At 51.9% G+C, this 16,638-nt stretch overlaps 2 protein-coding genes and 2 non-coding genes across 12 annotated transcripts in view; all 4 read right to left on the minus strand.

Annotated features, from left to right (window-relative positions):
• Plxdc1 (plexin domain containing 1) overlaps positions 1–1,374 on the minus strand; it is a 63,241-nt gene extending 61,867 nt beyond the window's left edge. Inside the window, exon 1 of the mRNA XM_026387008.2 lies at positions 1,235–1,374. Coding sequence (XP_026242793.2) covers positions 1,235–1,310 — 76 coding nt within the window. The 5' untranslated portion in view covers positions 1,311–1,374. The remainder of the gene's footprint in view (positions 1–1,234) is intronic.
• A 1,903-nt stretch (positions 1,375–3,277) lies between these two features.
• Positions 3,278–3,349, minus strand: Trnac-gca (transfer RNA cysteine (anticodon GCA)). Its single transcript has one exon. It is a non-coding gene; the product is annotated as a tRNA-Cys (tRNA).
• Positions 3,350–4,033: 684 nt separating this feature from the next.
• On the minus strand, positions 4,034–4,105 carry Trnac-gca (transfer RNA cysteine (anticodon GCA)). Its single transcript has one exon. It is a non-coding gene; the product is annotated as a tRNA-Cys (tRNA).
• Positions 4,106–4,654: 549 nt separating this feature from the next.
• On the minus strand, positions 4,655–16,565 carry Arl5c (ARF like GTPase 5C). 9 transcript variants are annotated; one of them, XM_026386960.2, is made up of 6 exons: positions 11,612–16,565; positions 10,973–11,033; positions 9,166–9,313; positions 8,409–8,492; positions 7,869–8,020; positions 4,655–5,397 (listed from the first exon to the last, which is right to left on the minus strand). In XM_026386960.2, the coding sequence occupies exons 1-6, from the start codon at positions 11,655–11,657 to the stop codon at positions 5,349–5,351; spliced, it is 540 nt and encodes a 179-aa protein (XP_026242745.1). In that variant the 5' UTR covers positions 11,658–16,565; the 3' UTR covers positions 4,655–5,348. The 9 variants fall into 9 exon arrangements, with proteins under 9 accessions (XP_026242745.1, XP_026242740.2, XP_026242739.2 ...); XM_026386955.2 differs by having other exon boundaries at positions 7,675–8,020; XM_026386954.2 differs by having other exon boundaries at positions 7,647–8,020.
• Between the last annotated feature and the right edge of the window lie 73 nt (positions 16,566–16,638).

Raw genomic sequence — 16,638 nt, forward strand, 5'->3', positions numbered from 1 at the left:
ATAAAGAGAAAAAAGACCTCTCATAATCCCACAACCAAGAGTCAAGGATTTTGTCAACCACCTCACTTAAAAGTGCAGAAATAGGCCCAGAGGGAGAAAGTAATTCACCCAAAGCCACACAGCAAGTGACACAATAGGACTAGAAACTAAATCTCTGGCCGTGCCCTGTGCGGTTCTGCACCCCCAGCCTCTGGACACTTCTCTTCCGCTGCACCCCCTCATCACCCCCCAGCCACCTCCACCATACCCTTCTCTAAAGGAATCCAGTGTCAGCTACATACGGGGTCCATGAAGTCAAGAATACTGTCACTGACACTTCTGTGCCTGATGCTTGTGTGGTCCTGAGGCACAGCCACCAAAACACAGCATCCCCCTGGACATAGCCCTCCATCACTAAGCCAGTGAGGCTTAGATCTCTTCTTGGTTTTCTCTGCCAAGGGGCTTGGCTGCAAATGACCCCTGTCCTCAACCCCAGAGAAAGTGTGGGTGCATGAGGAGAAGGGAGAGCATAAATTATACGTTGAAAGATGGGCCTCCTTTATAACAGGAGGGATTCAAAGTAGAGCTCAGAAAGAACTTCCAGGTGGGAGAAATGATTTGGGGAAACTGGTAGAGGGGAAAGGGAATGTGCAAATAGGAGCCCGGCCCCTATCTAGAACCAGGGCAGCTGAGAGCCAAAGGCGACCCGGGAGTGACAGGGGGACTCTTCAGGCTGGGGGTTGGAGAAGAGACAAGTAGAGTCTCCCTGGGCCCCCCGCCTCTCGACGGGTTCCAAACAGGTAGGAGAAAAGAAGTGAGGCCGCTGCTGCCTTTGCCCAGGGAGACCCTGGGTCCCCTCCCGCTGGTGGCTCCCACCTGGCCGCCTACCGCGACCCGGCCGGGGTCAGCGGGGAGGAGGCGGAGGAGGCGGAGAAGGGAGAGGAGCCTCGTCGGCCCCCTCCGCAGAAGCCAGCCTCGCCCGGAGTGACAGGGGCCCCTCGGAACTCCCTCACTGTCCCCTTTGGGGCCACAGTTCACTGCCTCCCAGAGTCGCCCCTCTTGGGGTCCCTGGGGCGTCGTCCAGGAGGGCAGCGGAGGTCGGGCATCGCTGTCCAGCGCCCCGCCCTCCCTCACGCCCCGGTGTTGGGCCGGCGGGGTCCCGTCCACCTGCCCCAGCCGCAGCCCCGGCCTCCCGCGGACGGTGCCCCCTCCTAGACGTCGCCCGCCGCCCGCCGGCCCCCGGGGCCAGTCCTACCTGCCGCGGGCTGGAGGCTCAGCGCCTGGGCAGCCTCCCTGAGCGCCAGCACCAGGAGCCACAGCTCGCCCCGCATGGTGGTGGCGGGACCCGCCCCGGCCGGCTCGCGGCGGCGGCTGGCGAGGAGGGGGCCGAGCGGGGGCGCGCGGTCCGCAGGCGGGAGCCGCAGGAGCGAGAGCGGGCGGCCGGCGAGCAGAGCGCGGCGCCGCGGCCTCCGGGGACCCGGAGCCGGGGGGCGGGGGAGGGCGGGGCGGGGCGCCGCGCCCGGAGCCTCCCAGCCTCCCAACCTCCTCGGCCACGCAGCCTCGCAGCCTCCCCCCGCCTTCAGCCTCCCAGACTCCCCAAGGATCGGAAGCTACTTGTGATGCAAAAGCAGGGGGGACCGGCGGGGACCCTGGACTGGAGGATCCCCTAGGCACCTTCGGCCGTCCTGCACCCCCACTTGGCTCCTGCCTCCCTTCCTCTCCCTTGCTCCCCCAGGGGAAGCCAGGAGAGAAGTTCCAAGAGGTGGTACCCCAGGAAGCGCCCTTGCTATGGCCGTGGGCTCCTGCCACCCGCCTCCTCCAGGCAGCGCGACTTTCTGAGCTGCTCCTCGGTGTCTGTAGGTTTCCGAGGTTTTACTCCAGCGCATCTCCCCCGGTGGCCAAGAACCCGGCCTCCCCTCTGCGCAGCCTCCCATCGTGCCCCTCCACACCCTATTTCCAGCAGGGTTTGCCCTCCAGCCCAGCACCCCTGGAGAGCAGGGGCCTGGCTCACCCCTACCCTGAAATAACCTGGACCCCTGTCCCCAAGAAGGCAACTGAGGCACGCGCCGCTCTGGAGGCCTCTGAGGCCAGAGCCAGTCAATCTTGAAAGCCAGCTCCAGAGCCGGCCAGTGTCCCCTACCGCACATCAGGCTCTGGGGAGAGGTTTTTCTTTTTTCTTCCAGGACAGAATAAAAATACCCGCAATTTAGGAGGTTTAATAGACAGCAGCGAATCAGGTCAGGACCCGGAGGTGCCTCTGACCTACTTCGGGGAGGGCAAGGAGCTGGGGGCCCGGGTAGGCGAGGGGCGAGGGGCTCCTTGACTGCTACAGGGCTGGGGTCTAGGAACAGGAATATTGCAGAGAGGAAGACTGTGGACGTGTAGCTCCATGGGGGAAGAGTCCCTAAAAGGAGGGATACAGCTGTGGACAGGACAAGAGACAGTTTGGCTGGAGGAAGCAGGTGGAATAGACCTGAGGAAAGAAACGGGAATTAAAGGCTGTTTAATCTCTCAGAATCCCGATTCCTCTCAATTCCTTAGGACCCAAGATCCCAGAGGCGACCTATTCCAGCCCTAAACCCTCTCTCCACTTCCTACCAGTGATGTCTAACTTAAATCCCAACTTGACCGACGCTCGGAGGAATCCAATAAGCTGCTGTTTCCAGCTGCGGCTTCCTGCTGCCCTCCAGTGGCCACTCGAGGAGCAGCAACGTAGTATTTTGTGGTTCCCATGCATTTTCCGGCCAGCTCAGGCTCTGTGCCTACTAAGATCGCGACACTAGGGTCCCTAGCTGCTCGTCCCCACCTCGAGGTTGGAGTGAGAGGTCCCAGGATGGACTTCCAGGTCCGGCCCCGGTGTCTCCGTACATGCGCGGTCTCGAGTGCCCGCGGTCGGTGTTATAAGGTCTCTGATTTGGCTCAGGCAGAAACAGCAGCTTAAGAGATATTAGAAGCAAACGAGGTGCACGTTTTTTTAACCTTTAAGATTCTAGAACTTGAGCGTACATCAGGGTCACTTGGAGCGCTTAACGGAGTTCTGGACTCCAGCCTCAAGTTTCTAATTCAGCGGGTATGAGATGAGGCCCGGGGAATCTACGTTTCCTAAGAGCATCCAGGTGCGGTGGCTGTGTCCTGGACCACATCAGCAAAGCCACTGCTCTAGAAGCTCCCATTTCCTGAGGTTCACCACGGCTCCTTCACTGTCCCAAAGGTAGGTGGCGAAGGACATAGTAACATAAAAGGTGTGGAAGAGCCACGAAGCAGTTTTGAAACAACATGGACCTAGAAAAGAAAAGGTAGGGGGCACCCGGATTTGAACCGGGGACCTCTTGATCTGCAGTCAAATGCTCTACCACTGAGCTATACCCCCTCTGCCGGCTGGCCCGCGCGGGAGGCATCTTAGTGCTAGTCTTGCGCAGGCGCAGTCGCGTACTGTCGCAAAAAGAAGTAGTGTCCGACGTTTGTCCAAAAAAAAAAATAGAATAAAACCCCGACTACTTTCATGGAAGCAGAGGATGTGTTGCCTGAAGCTCTGAGCTAAAGATTCCTACTGGTAGTCTAAGAAAAATGGAAACAGGGTGTGCAGGAGAAGACGTTCAAGAGCCTTCAAGAGCCCTCATTTCGGGGGCGCTCCTCTGGGCCGGGACCCCACTCTCCGTTCCCGCAGGAGCTCCCTACTGCGTTTCTTTCTCCCTCCCACACTTTCACGCGGCGTCTCCGGGCCTTATTTCCCCAGACCGAGCCCAGCCACCTTCCTGACAGAGAGCCGTCGGGGTCGCTTGCCACTGGGGTGCGCCGCCGGCGCCCTACTGCACGTGAGGGGACTGTCCCATATGACCTCCCGGTCGGCCTGACCAACTCGCCCCACACAATCCGCCCTTGGACATAGAGTCTAAGCGACGGGCAAGGTCCATTACTTCCTCACCTGCTTGCAAAACACAGGGTAACAACCGCTCCCGCCCCCCCGGGGTTCTGCTGCTCTCCTGCCTCGTCCGTCACACAATTCCTCAAAATTGAATGGGGGAACAATACCCAAAAGATGCCAAAACAGGCGAGGGGGCACCCGGATTTGAACCGGGGACCTCTTGATCTGCAGTCAAATGCTCTACCACTGAGCTATACCCCCACTTGCTTCTTCTCCTTCATTAGAATGAATTTGTATGGAATAAGGGCGTGGCAAGATTGATTTCTCCTACACTCTTAGTCTGAATCAGATTATCCTCTTATTAAGGAGAACACAAAATAAAAATATACAATGAGTGCAGCTAAAACTCCTGAGTTCTTTCTCCAATAATCATATCTTGGAAAGATCACAAGTTTAAGACCTACTTGTCACCAGGACCATTCCAGGTCTTCAAGGGAAATAGCCCTGCTCCCTGAATATAGAAGGACAATATTGGTCTCTATCCTGTCTCCAGCTCTACCTAGAGAAGACTCCTGGACTTTTCCAAACCTGGGAGTCCCTCCTTCTTTTTTCCATGGATCGGAATCAAACCAAGCCGCGGCCCTAGGCCCAGTCAAAAGCTCCCAGTCCTGACTTATCAGGTACTAGTGCCTTCCAGCCTGGTGATAGATCACTGAGCCAAGAAGCCATTCTCCTAGCCAGAGCCTCCTCCTTTCTGAGAGTTTTGCAGAAATAAGATGGAACATTTTTTTATGACATTTATTACTCCTTTATTAAAATATCAATGCAATATTTAAAAAGTCATCACACAAAAACAAAATAAGCAGGTCCTGTAGGAATCTGGAACAATTAGGAGAAGTGGGATTCACATTGGATGGATACTGAGAGCCAAGGGAATACCACTGGGGGGGGGGGGCTTACAGCCCCCAAACTGCAGTCAGAGTCAGCATCTCAGAAGGAGTGGGAAGTTCTTTCCCCTCCCAGGTTTTGGCCCTACCCTCCTGCCTCCAAGCCACCTTCTTCATCCTTCTGGAATCTCAAAGGGTATGGGACAAAAATGAGAGACTTTCTAGAAAGCTGGAGAGGGTGGATATTGTTAAGAAATGAGAAACAATTTCAAGGACCTCTTACTTCCCACGTGTTTCCTACAGACAGGTTGAGGGCTGAGAAGGAGAGGGCTCCACTTTCTAATCCCCCAGCACATCACAGCTTCCCTGATGTCTCCAAGAAGGACACTTGCATCGTGGAGTGAGGGGCAGTTTTTTCTGTTGTCCTGTCTGTATCAATCCAGGACTTACAGTCCTGCTCCTCAGTGAAGGCTTGGGTAGATGGTGGCAATCTCCCTGTCCATAGCTGGCTCTGCTCCCACCAGAGAATCATAGAAAGGTAAAGTGGCATTTGAGTTTTTCACCCATGTTGACCATGCAGAACCCCCAACATGTCTCATTGGCCTCAGGCTGGGACATCATTTGGCAGTGGCCTGAGACTGCATCCACTGGAGCCCTGCTGGCAGCCTGCCGGGAGGAGAAACAGGGCAAGGATCAGCATTTCCCATAAAGATGATGGCCATCAAGCCCAAGGCCTCTGCCCAGAGCAGACTGAGAGAGTAGCCAAAGTTACATCCATTCATTTAATCCACAAACTGATTTGAGTTCTTGCAATGCATCAAGTACCCACTGTGCCCAGGGGCTGAAGTGACTCTTGAGAAGCCATCCTGCCCTCTGAGGCTTATAGCATAGAAGAGGATGTAGAGACTAAGCAAATGGTCCAGCAAATAATCCTATAGTGACTAAGGTTAAGAAGATATACAGAAGGTTCCAGATGCCTGAGAGTCAGGGAGGGCTTCTTGGAGAAACCATCGTAGAGATCTAACTTCCTGGATGCCTTAGTAGTAACTCAGGTAAGACTCTCATGTCCCCTCCCACCTGCTCTGTCACTAGGGAAAGTGGCAGGGTGACTTCAAAGAAGTCACCTAGGAAGAAGCTCCATATGCAAGTTTTCCTGTGTGATACTAAGCAACTCCAGAGCAAGGGTGGAGCCTTGGCCATCTCTGTATCGTCCCCAGTCCTCACCTGGCACAGAGCATGACATGGTGGATACTTAGGAAATGCTAGTTGCATTAAACTGACTGTGAGCTAGGGGGAGAGGAGGGTCCTCCTGATCCAGCAGAGACAGGTACACTCCCAGAAATGCCCTTGCATTGACTTGCCTGTAGTCTCCTCTTTTTCAAAAAGATATCTATGAGGTTGGGAGTAGTTCAGTGGTAGAGTGCTCACCCAGCATGTCTAAGGCCCTGGGTTCAACTCCCAGCACCACAGAACAAAATAAACAACAAAAAAAGACATCTGGGTCTCCAGCCTGCTACCATTCCACTTGAGAAGTGAAAGAAAAGGAAATTCTATAGGCCCAAGGGAGAGCCCTCCCTAGGTGGCCCAGTCCACAATGCAGGTGTGTGCTCAAGAGCAACCTTCTCAGCAGCCCCTCCCTGAATACCTCATCTAAAACTGCAACATTCAACTGGGGACACATGGTAACACTTGCCTATAGTCCCCAGATTTTTGGGAGGCTGAGGCAGGAGGACTGCTTGAACCCGGGAGCTCAAAGCTAGCCTCCACAACAAAATGAGAACCCCATCTCAAAAATTAAAATTGTGGCTGGGTGAGCTGGCACACAGTTGTAATCCCAGCAATTTAGGAGACTGAGGTAGGAGGATTATAAATTCAAAACCAGCCTCAGCAATTAAGTGAGACCCAAATAAAAAATAAAAAGGACTAGGGATGTGACTCAGTAGTTAAGTACCCCTGTACCCTCCCCACCCCCCAAGATTGCAACATTCCTACCAATCTCCCTTTCCCTCCCCAACATAACGGTTATCTTTTTGGTACCTGGGATTGAACCCAGAGGCACTCAAACCAAACTGAGCCATATCCCCAACCCTATTTCTTTTTAAATTTTTTTCTTTTAGAACCTTTACCTTCTTCGTTTATGTGCAATACTGAGAATTGAACCCAGTGCCTCACACATGCCAGGCAACCGCTCTACCACTGAGCCACAACCCTAGCTGCCCCCACAATCCTAGCTGCCCTCAGCCCTATTTTGTATTCTATTTAGAGACAGGGTCTCATTGAGTTGCTTAGCATCTCCCCTTTGCTGAGGCTGACTTTGAACTCGCCATTGATCCTTCTGTCTAAGCCTACTGAGCCACTGGGATTACAGGCGTGAGCCACCGTGCTCAACAACATTTATCATTTTTTAACTTACTAACCATATTTTTTTGCTTATTGTCTGTCTCCCCAACTGGAATGCAGCTCCATGAAGGTAGGAGTTTCTGTTTTGTTTTCTGCTATTTCTCCAATACCCAAAACACTACTGGCACAAAGTAGGTATTTGATACAAATCTGTTGATGGAATGGTGTCATGGACTCTTTGCAGAAATTCAAAGATGGTGGCACACGCCTGTAATCCCAGTCACTTGGGAGGCTGAGGCAGAAGGATTGAAAATTCAAATCCATCCTCAACAACTTAGTGAGGCCTTAAGCAACTTAGCAAGACCCTGTCTCTAAATAAAATAGAAAAAAAAATGGCTGGGGATGTGGCTCAGTGGTTAAGCATCCCTGGGTTCAATCCCTGGTACTTCCATCCCCTAGGTCTTTGGACCCTAGGTCTTGCCATGACTGTCCCTTTCTTTTCATTTGGGTCTCAGCTCAAAAACCACATCTCTAGGAGAGGCCATCCCTGACCACCAGACCTAAATCAGACCCACCTGGCCCTTGTGTTTATGTGAGGGTTACCTCTCCATTAGAAGGCGCTGGAGAGTGGGGACGCACAGCTTACCCCCTCACCCAGTTTCAACAATTCAACCCCTTTCCATCTGATTTGGCAGTCACCAACTGTGAGCCAGAATCTGATAGGACCAAGACAAGAGAGGGGTTCTGGTGACCACTTGTCCATTAGTGGGCCAGATCTAGGTCTGGCAGCCACTAACCCTTCCCCAGTCAGGGCACAGCAGCCTTGTATATGCCACGGATGGTCTCTGATGGCGCTGAGAGTGAGGAACTGGGAGATCTCCACGGTGGTCATGGAGTCCTTCACATCCTGCTTGTTGGCAAAGATCAGCACTGAAGCATCTCGAAGTGCCTGGGGAAGAAGAGTCTGTCAGCCAGAAGCCTCCTTCTCCTCCTGCCGGTCCTCTCCACTTCTGCCCCAGCCTCCCAGGTGGGCCCCACTCCAACAGTAGCAACCACATCTGTTGACAGCGACAAGTCATGGGATGCCTGCAACCAGCTCCTATAATCCTTACAACAACCTCAGGAGGTAGGAATCCACGAGCAAGAAGAGGGGACAGACCTTGAACCAGCAACTATGACTCCTGTGACCAGTTGTTCTGAGGGCACAGTCATCCTTCATCTTCAATAAACTAGCCCTCCCCATACTGCTGGGATAATGACGAGGATGTCAGGAATGGACCTCAGAGAAGCTGAATGACTAGCCTGAGGACACACAGCTAGAACCCCAGGAAGCTTACCTCATGGGCCAGCATCTTGTACAGCTCCTCCCGAGTGGTGGGCAGCCGATCCCGGTCTGTGCTGTCAATCACAAGGATGACGAACTGGCCAGCAGAGGGGAGCCTTAAGGAGCCGGCTTCCTCTTTGTAAAAGTATTTCCTGCCCACTGGCCTCTGAACTGCCCACATGCCAGCTCCATAGAAAAGGAACCGAGCTGCCTCACGATCTCACAACCTGGTCCCATTTTAATTGGCTTTTCTATCCAGACAGAGGAAATCCAGAGCAAACCTGATTGTGTACCAGAGGCCATGCTAAGCCCTGGGTGCTCAGGACTCCATTTAGGCCTCACCCCAATGCTGTGGGCTTGGTGCTGTTATTACCTCCATTTTACAAAGGAGGGTAACCTCAGTGAGGTTAGGAATCTTGCCCTTGGCCACACAGCTGATGAGTGGCAGCTCTGTCTCTTGTTCTACTTCTGCCAAGTGAGAAGACAAGGCCTTCAGAGACTAAGGGCTCATGCTATCCAGTACATCAGACTGGAAATTGCCAGAAGCAGACAGGCAGGATTAAAAAAAAAAAATCTTTACAGGCACTGCAGTGGGTTAAGTGTTTGGCCTATATGCCTTCCCTCTTGTCTGAGTGTTATTTAATTTCACTGTGACTCAGAAAGGTCATTATTAGGTCACTTCACAGAGGGGGAACCTAGGTTAAGAGAGGGGCACTGGCTAACATCACACAGTTGCCTTGGAGATCCCCCAGCCCTGGCGACCTCCTCACCTCCGTGTTGGAGTAGTATGTGCTCCAGGTGGAGCGCAGAGCCTCCTGTCCCCCGATGTCCCACATGAGGAAGTGGGTCTTCCGAAGAACAATCTCCTCCACATTGCTGCCAATGGTGGGACACGTGTGAACCACCTCATTGGTCAAACTGAGGAGGTAGAAGAAGGTTCTAAGACCACAGCCCAGCCCCCTCCCAGCTCTGGTCTCCAGCTCTGGTCCACTTCCTGGGCAGCCAAGTCTAACTAAGAACTCCAACCCAGGTAGACCAAGCACCTGCCTGGGCAAGGGGAAATGAAAACAGAATGAGACCCCAGTGTTGTCCAGGCTTAGCCCTAGGGTTGGGGGGACATTAGAACCATCTTTTCAAATTTAAATTCAAAGTTGAATCACCTGGGAGTCTCGTCAAAATGCAGTTTTGATCCAGTGGGTTTGGGATGCCCAGGACTTTGCATTTCTAACAAGCTCCCAGATCATGCTCCCACTTCCAGTCTGTGGACCACACTTGGAATCTCAAGGGCTGAGAAAAATGAGACAGATAAACCAGCGAGGTGGCGCAGGCCTGTAATCCCAGCGGCTCAGGAGGCTGAGACAGGAGGATCATGAGCTTAAAGCCAGCCTCAGTAACAGTGAGGTGCTAAGCAACTCAGTTGAGACCCTGTCTCTAAATAAATACAAAAAAGGGCTCGGGATGTGGCTCAGTGGTCGAGTGCCCCTGAGTTCAACACCCATAAATAAATAAAGGTATTGTTTAATACTAAAAAAAATATACATTTTTTTTAATGAGACAGATAAAAGTGAGGGCCATCAGAGAGATGAGCTACCTTGTTTAAGTAACATATGTAGAAAACATCCACATTTTTATAGTGAAGGATGTCTCTGAAAGGTGACCAGGAAGTTGAAAGAGTGGTCACCTGGTCACCTGGGAGGAGGAAAACTAGAATCTATAGTGAGAGGGAAAATTACTCTTGTGCTGTTTGATTTTTTTCTTGTGTGATTTTTTTTTTTTTTTTTTTTTGGTACCAGGGATTGAACCCAGAGGCTCTTAACCACTGAGCCACATCCCCAGCACCCATGTGTGTGTGTGTGTGTGTGTGTGTGTGTATATATATATATATATATATATATATATATATATATATATATAATGGAGAGAGAGAGAGAGAGAGAGAGATGTTTAGAGACAGGTCTTTCTGAGTTGCTTAGAGCCTTGCTAAATTGTTGAGGCTGGCTTTGAATTCGGAATCCTCCTGCCTCAGTCTCCGGAGCTGCTGGGATTACAGGCTTTTTCTCTAATTTTTAAAAACCATTTACATTTATTACTTTTCCAGGGGAAAAAAAATATCCTATGTAAATAAAGTACTTTGGTGGCTCCATCTCGGTAGAGATGTTGTCCAGACTGAACACTGGGAAAGTTCCCACATTTGGCTTTTGACTCAGCTACGAGTCTTATGCAGGAACTGCGGAGCCTAACCAGACCCAAGGCTGGCGCTCCTGGAGCTGACGGCTTTGGGTTTCAAGTTGGAGGTCAAAGCTAAAGGTAAGGTGAAGGACTGAGAAAAAAGGGACCTGCCACCAGCCGGGGCAGACGGCAGGAACCATGGGGACTGGGGCTTCTCATACAGAGCAGGATCCCAATGCCAGGCCCACCGCCTCTATACCAGGAGGGTCACACCAGCTTCCCTCATCACTGCTCTCGGTTACTGGGGAGGGGGGGGGGACTCGAGGAAGGGCTCCAACTATTGGTCCAAATGCCGGTGAGTCTGGTGGGAGGCCCAGCCCTTTCTCTCCCCACCCAAAAGTCACTTACAACTGGTAGAGAATGGTGGTCTTTCCTGCATTGTCCAGTCCCACGATGATGACCTTGTGCTCTGGAGGCATCCGGGTAAGGTCAGAATCAGAGCCAAACCCGATGTCCAAGGACAGGGCTCCCAGGAAGACCAGTGTTCCCAGCTGGCCGAGGGATCTCTGCCCACCGCACCACTTCTACTTCCCAACCGGCCGGGAGGACGCCTGCACCACTCCCGGACAGTGGCAAAGAGAACCGAGTCCCACCTCCCTCCAAATTTCTAGAAGCGATTGCCTGAAGGGTCCGGGGTGCTCTGGACATGCCAAGAGGAGGGGTCTGGAGAAAGATCCAAGCGGTAGTTGCAGGAAACCGAAAGCGGCTCCCCCAGCCCTGCCCCGTAGCGGTTTAGCGGGGAGGAGGGAGACTCGCCCAACTCTGCAGCGCACCCGGGGACGCACGGAAGCATGGAGCCCGGGAGAAACCGGCTGGGAGAAGAACAGAGGAGACCGTGGAGCAGGCAAGGAGCGCGCAAGGAGCACGCACGCGGACTCTAGTAGTCCGAGATCTCTCAGCCTGTCGGCCCAGACGACCTCCAATTGAGGGAGCCTCAGGAGACCAGAGGATCAAAGCGGTTGCTGGGATGCCCTATGTGCCTCTTACCCTGATTCCCAAAGATGCCCATCAACTTGGCGATCAGCTGTCCCATGGCACTTCCCTAGCTGGGTAGGTGCAGGACTCGGGGGCCTGGGGGCAAGAATCTAGCCCAAGGGTTTCGAGCCCCGCCCCCGAGGGAGGGCCAGAAAGGCTTAGCCCATGAGGACCGAGGAACCCCACCTCGCAGGTGGGACTTGGGGGTACACTGGGACTCATCTCTCGCGTGTGCAGTGGACATTACAGCGATGATGAGCTGCTTGTCCAGGGCCTTGGAGGTGCAAAGAACAATGAAGTCCCGGACTGCACCCTCCTCTTGGCCCTGAAAAAAAACTGAAGTTCTCTCTATGTTCTGCTCCTAGGCTGCGAATCAAGGGAATCTAAGCACTGCGGGGCACCAAACAATCCTAGCTCTCCCTCTACCCGCTAGAGCAAAACCCTAGACTGAAGCAAAACCCGAGGCGACCCAATTTCTGCACCTACCAGCGGAACAGAGGGCTCTCTGGTCCTCTCTTAGCTGGGAGAACGTTCCAGCTTTGGGTCTTCTCTAGTTGTTTTGCTAGTGAAAGTCTTGTGGGCCCACTCAAAGTGGACTCCCCAGGGAAAGGGCAGGGTCTCCCTTCCTCCTGCAGGTCCCTCCTGCTAGGCAACATCTAGAGAGAAATTGGGGCTTCTACAATCCATTGACATACCACATGCTCCGCATCTGATCCCACGATTGGGTGTCTGGAGACAAAGATGGAGCAAGAAGATTCCCCAGCCAGAGACCCTGCAGAGGGTCCCAGACATTAAGACCCAGCAGAGAAGAAAAAATTATTTTTGTTTGTCTAGGTTTTGGTTTTCTTTTTCTTTCTTTCTTTCTTTCTTTTTTTTTTTTTTTTTTTTTTTTTTGAGACAGGGTCTTCCAGGGCTCAAGTGATCCTCCTGCCTCAGCCTCCCAGGCAGAGGAGAATAATGAGACTAAAGAGAACCAGAAGTCCAAGCAAGAGAGAAAGGGGGATATTCTTGTTTGTTAATTTCCTTCTTTGCACAAACTTGGAAAAACCCAGAAACAAAAAGAGAAGTGGGAAAGGCAAATCAACACATCAAAGCGCCTGATCCTTCCACCTTACTGCCTCTGTCCCCACAGGCCCCAATGTGGCTCCCTCTGATGATGTAGTAAACCTTCAACTGGCCTGTTTCTGCCCTCCCCCCCTTTCCCAGAGCACCCTCCTCGCAGCTCTATTAGCCTTTTAAAAGCACAGCTCAGCATCTGTTATTCCCACCCACAGCCTTCAATGGCTCTCTATTGCCCACTCACTCTGGATCAGCCTTCTAACCTGGCATTCAAGATCCTCCAGCAACAGCCCCCACCTGCTTTTGCAGATTTACCTCCCGGGTTTTGCATCCACTGCTCCCTGCCCTTATATGTCCAGTTCTTTCCCACTTTGCCCTTCCTCCTGCATTCCCTCCACATGAATGCCTTACACCTACTCAGCTAGTGCCTGGAACTCACTAGCTGCCTTCCCGTAAAGCCACCTATTCTCAAGCTCCCACCACATGGAAACTCTCTCCACGCTGGGGCCATAGAATGGCCTGTTTCTCTCAATCCCTGTGAACCCTAGAGGCTGGGTTTCCTATCTTGTTCACCAGTGTTTGTCCCCCTCCCCACCTGGTTCAGTGCCTGGCATACAGTTAGGAATGTGTTGTCATTAGGTTGACTTAGGACAAGTTAAGCTACAGCCTGAGAATATGCGCTTGGAGTATTAAAAAAAAGAATGTGTGTGGGGCCTGATGTGGTGGAGCACACCTATAATCCAGTGTCTCAGGAGACTGAGGAAGGAGGATTACAAGTTTAAAGCCAGCCTCACCAACTTAGCAAGGCCCTGTCTCAACATTTAAAAAAAAATTTTTTTTAAAGGTCTAGGAATGTGGCTCAGTGGTTAAGCGCCCCTGGGTTCAATCTCCAGTACCAAAAAATAAAAAAGGACTGGGGTGTAGAGCATCCCTGAGTTCAATCCCCAGTATAAAAAAAAAAAAGAAAAGAATATGGGCACAGGATTGAGGGAGGCTAAAAAGTTTGTGGAGAGCAGAGGCAAATAGCTCACTACATAAAGACTTTTGATTCACCCAGTTTGGTGCCCAGAGAGATAGAAGCCTGGAAAAGTGACCTTCAAGCCCATTTGGGCTGATTTCATTTCAGCCCTGGGAAAGAAGGGTCTGGGACTGGGGCTGGTGGGGGCCAGGAGGGTGCTGGGGGAAGCAACAGTGCTTTAAGTGATTTTACCATCTGTTTCCTGGGAGAGAAAGGAACCTTTAAGTGCCTTCCCCTGACACACACACATACCCAATTGCAGAATTGAAAGTGACACTGCAAACTGGGAGCACATTCAATAAACAGACAAGATCTGCCTGCCTCAGGAGGCCCAGGACTGGGCTCTTAGGAGGCATCCATCCATTCACTCATTCATCTGTTCATTTCACAAATATGAGTCAAACACAACCAAGCAGCCAAATCACCCAGCCTGGGTCTCCATGGACCCTTCAAGTCTGGAGAGGGAGATAAACACACATGTGCACACACACTGTCACACTCTGAGAGACAGCAAAGTGGGCACCCTTCTTCAAGGAAACAATTATTGGAGTTAACACAAGATGTCTCTTTAGCCTACTAGACTGGGACACCCCCTTGACCCTGGCCCATGGTGACCTCAGCTCAACTTGCTTTATTTTACAACAGTGGAAACCTTAGTTCACACCTGGTACTTGTGGCCTACCCCACTTCAGCTCACTTAGGGGCAGAATCCTCCACAAAATGTAAGCAGCTAGCCAGGGAAGCAGGTAAAGGAAGGGTGCCAGGTAGGAAGGGTCCCCAAGGCTTCACTTTCTGAGTCCATGGGGGCAATCAGAGCAGCAGAGCCTGCTGACGACATGGCTGTTGAAATCCTCACATGTTGACAACCACATGTGCTGACTGAGCAGCCAACTTTGGTTAAGGGTTTGTGGTTACCAAGAAACAAGAATTTCTCCCCATTTCTCAGTATCTCCAGTCCTTGCCTGCAAGTTCTAAGCAAAGGTAACTTCAGGCAGAAGGTACACGAGAGGAGACAGAAACACTCAGACTCCTGCTTCCTCCCAACTCCCTACCCCCAAAACCCTTGCAGAAGCTAGTGCATCCTGGGGTAGAGGAATTAGCACTAGACTTGGGGGTCACAGGTACCATGGAATCAAAATGTGAATTTGACTCCTTTGCTCTATGGCTGTGTAATTACAGACTAGTCGCTTAGTCTCTCTGAACCTCTCTGCAGAAGTTCAGCTCATTGTGCCCAGCTGTCTTCTCTTCTTCCCTCAAATGTCCCACAGGAAACTTAAACCCCTTTATGCAAAGCCAGACTCATTACTTCTGCTCTGATCTGTTTTTAACCTTCTTTTGTCTGGGAAGACTACCACCCACTGTCACCCTCTCCCTTACTGGCTACCTCTACTTGTTCTTCAAGAACTCTGGATTCTATCTGCTAGATGTCACTGTGGTCTAAGGCACAGCCTCATTTCCACCTTAGTGACCAGCATTTCCAAGTGAGGCCCTCCAATTCATGCTCCAACCAAAGCAATCTTGTCATTGCTATTTATAATCCTTTAATTTCTTTCTTTGGGTGGGGGACTAGAGATTGAACACGGGAGCACTCAACCACTGAGCCATATATTCCCAGCCCCTTTTTGTATTTTATTTAGACAGGGTCTCACTGAGTTGCTTAGCACCTCCCTGTTGCTGAGGCTGGCTTTGAACTCAGGATCCTCCTGTCTCAGCCTCCTGAGCCGCTGGAATTACAGGCACAGGCCACCACACCTGGCTAATCCTTCAATTTCTGAGCACTAGCTTCACAACAAAAAATAAACCTTTTGGGGTACAGAGCATTAAACACAGGGGTTCTCTGCTACTGAGCTACATCTCCAGTGCTTCCCCTGGTTTTTAGATAAGGTCTCACTGTGTTGCCCAGGCTGAGCCTTGAACTTGTAATCCTCCTGCCTGAGTAGCTGGGATTACAGGTGTTCACCACCATGCCCAGCAAAAACCAAATGGCCTGCTCCTGTCAACTCCTCTCTGGCCTCCACCTCACCATGCTTTGTTAGTGAAGTGCCAAAAACTTGTCATGCATGTGCCTGGTTCCTCTGCCTTGAACACCCCCCTACTTTTTTATCTGGCTTAACCTCCAACTTTGCTTCTAGACTCCAAGCAAGTCTCACCTCCTCTATGAAGACTTCCCTGATTTCCCCAGGTTGAGAGTGTGACCCTTTTCCAGGTTCCCACATTACCAGTGCTTCTCACAGCACACAGCTCATGTTCAGTACTGGAATTGTCTGCAGCTCTCACGTCAACTTGCCCCTGGGACCTAGGAGGTGCCTAATAAATGTATGTCCAGTGAATAAACAAGGAATAAATGATCAATCCCATGGGAAAGTGGTGGAAAGAGTAGCAAGCTAGAGGCAGAGACCCTGCTCTTATCAACTTTGCCATCAACCCTCTGGGGAGCTCCAGTCAGCCACCTGACACCTGGGTCTGCCAGTTCCTCTTTGATCTGCTAACTCATCTGTGGGCCTTCCGGTGTCTGTTGCCTTCCACACACATACACACACATTTTGGGTTACCGCCTCAAAAACAAGAACCAGGAGGGTGAGAGAGCTTGCAGGTGCTCCATGAAGTAGGATATAGGTGATGGCAGTAATGACTGCGCCTCTGCGGAGCCAGAAGCTCAGCCCTCCCTCCCCAAGATTCTGGGGTGCAGTGAGGCCAGAAGAGCAGAACAAGCATGTACCTTTAAGATTTTGCACTTAACTACATCCCAGGTTCCCATTTCCCCTGGCTCTGCATGTGGGGAGACAGGTATGGTGTGGGCTTAAGAGTGGCCATGCAGCCCTGGCAGGTTTGCACATACTCCAGAAGGCCACAAGCCAAGCCCTGTCTTGTGGCAGCTTCTTCCTGCCTCTCCCCTTGGCTTGCCCCCTTTGGCAGCAGCGGTCTGTGCAGAGGCTGCGAGGCTGCCAGACAACCATGCGGC

The sequence above is a fragment of the Urocitellus parryii genome, chromosome 7 (assembly GCF_045843805.1).
Source record: "Urocitellus parryii isolate mUroPar1 chromosome 7, mUroPar1.hap1, whole genome shotgun sequence".
Lineage (NCBI taxonomy): Eukaryota > Metazoa > Chordata > Mammalia > Rodentia > Sciuridae > Urocitellus > Urocitellus parryii.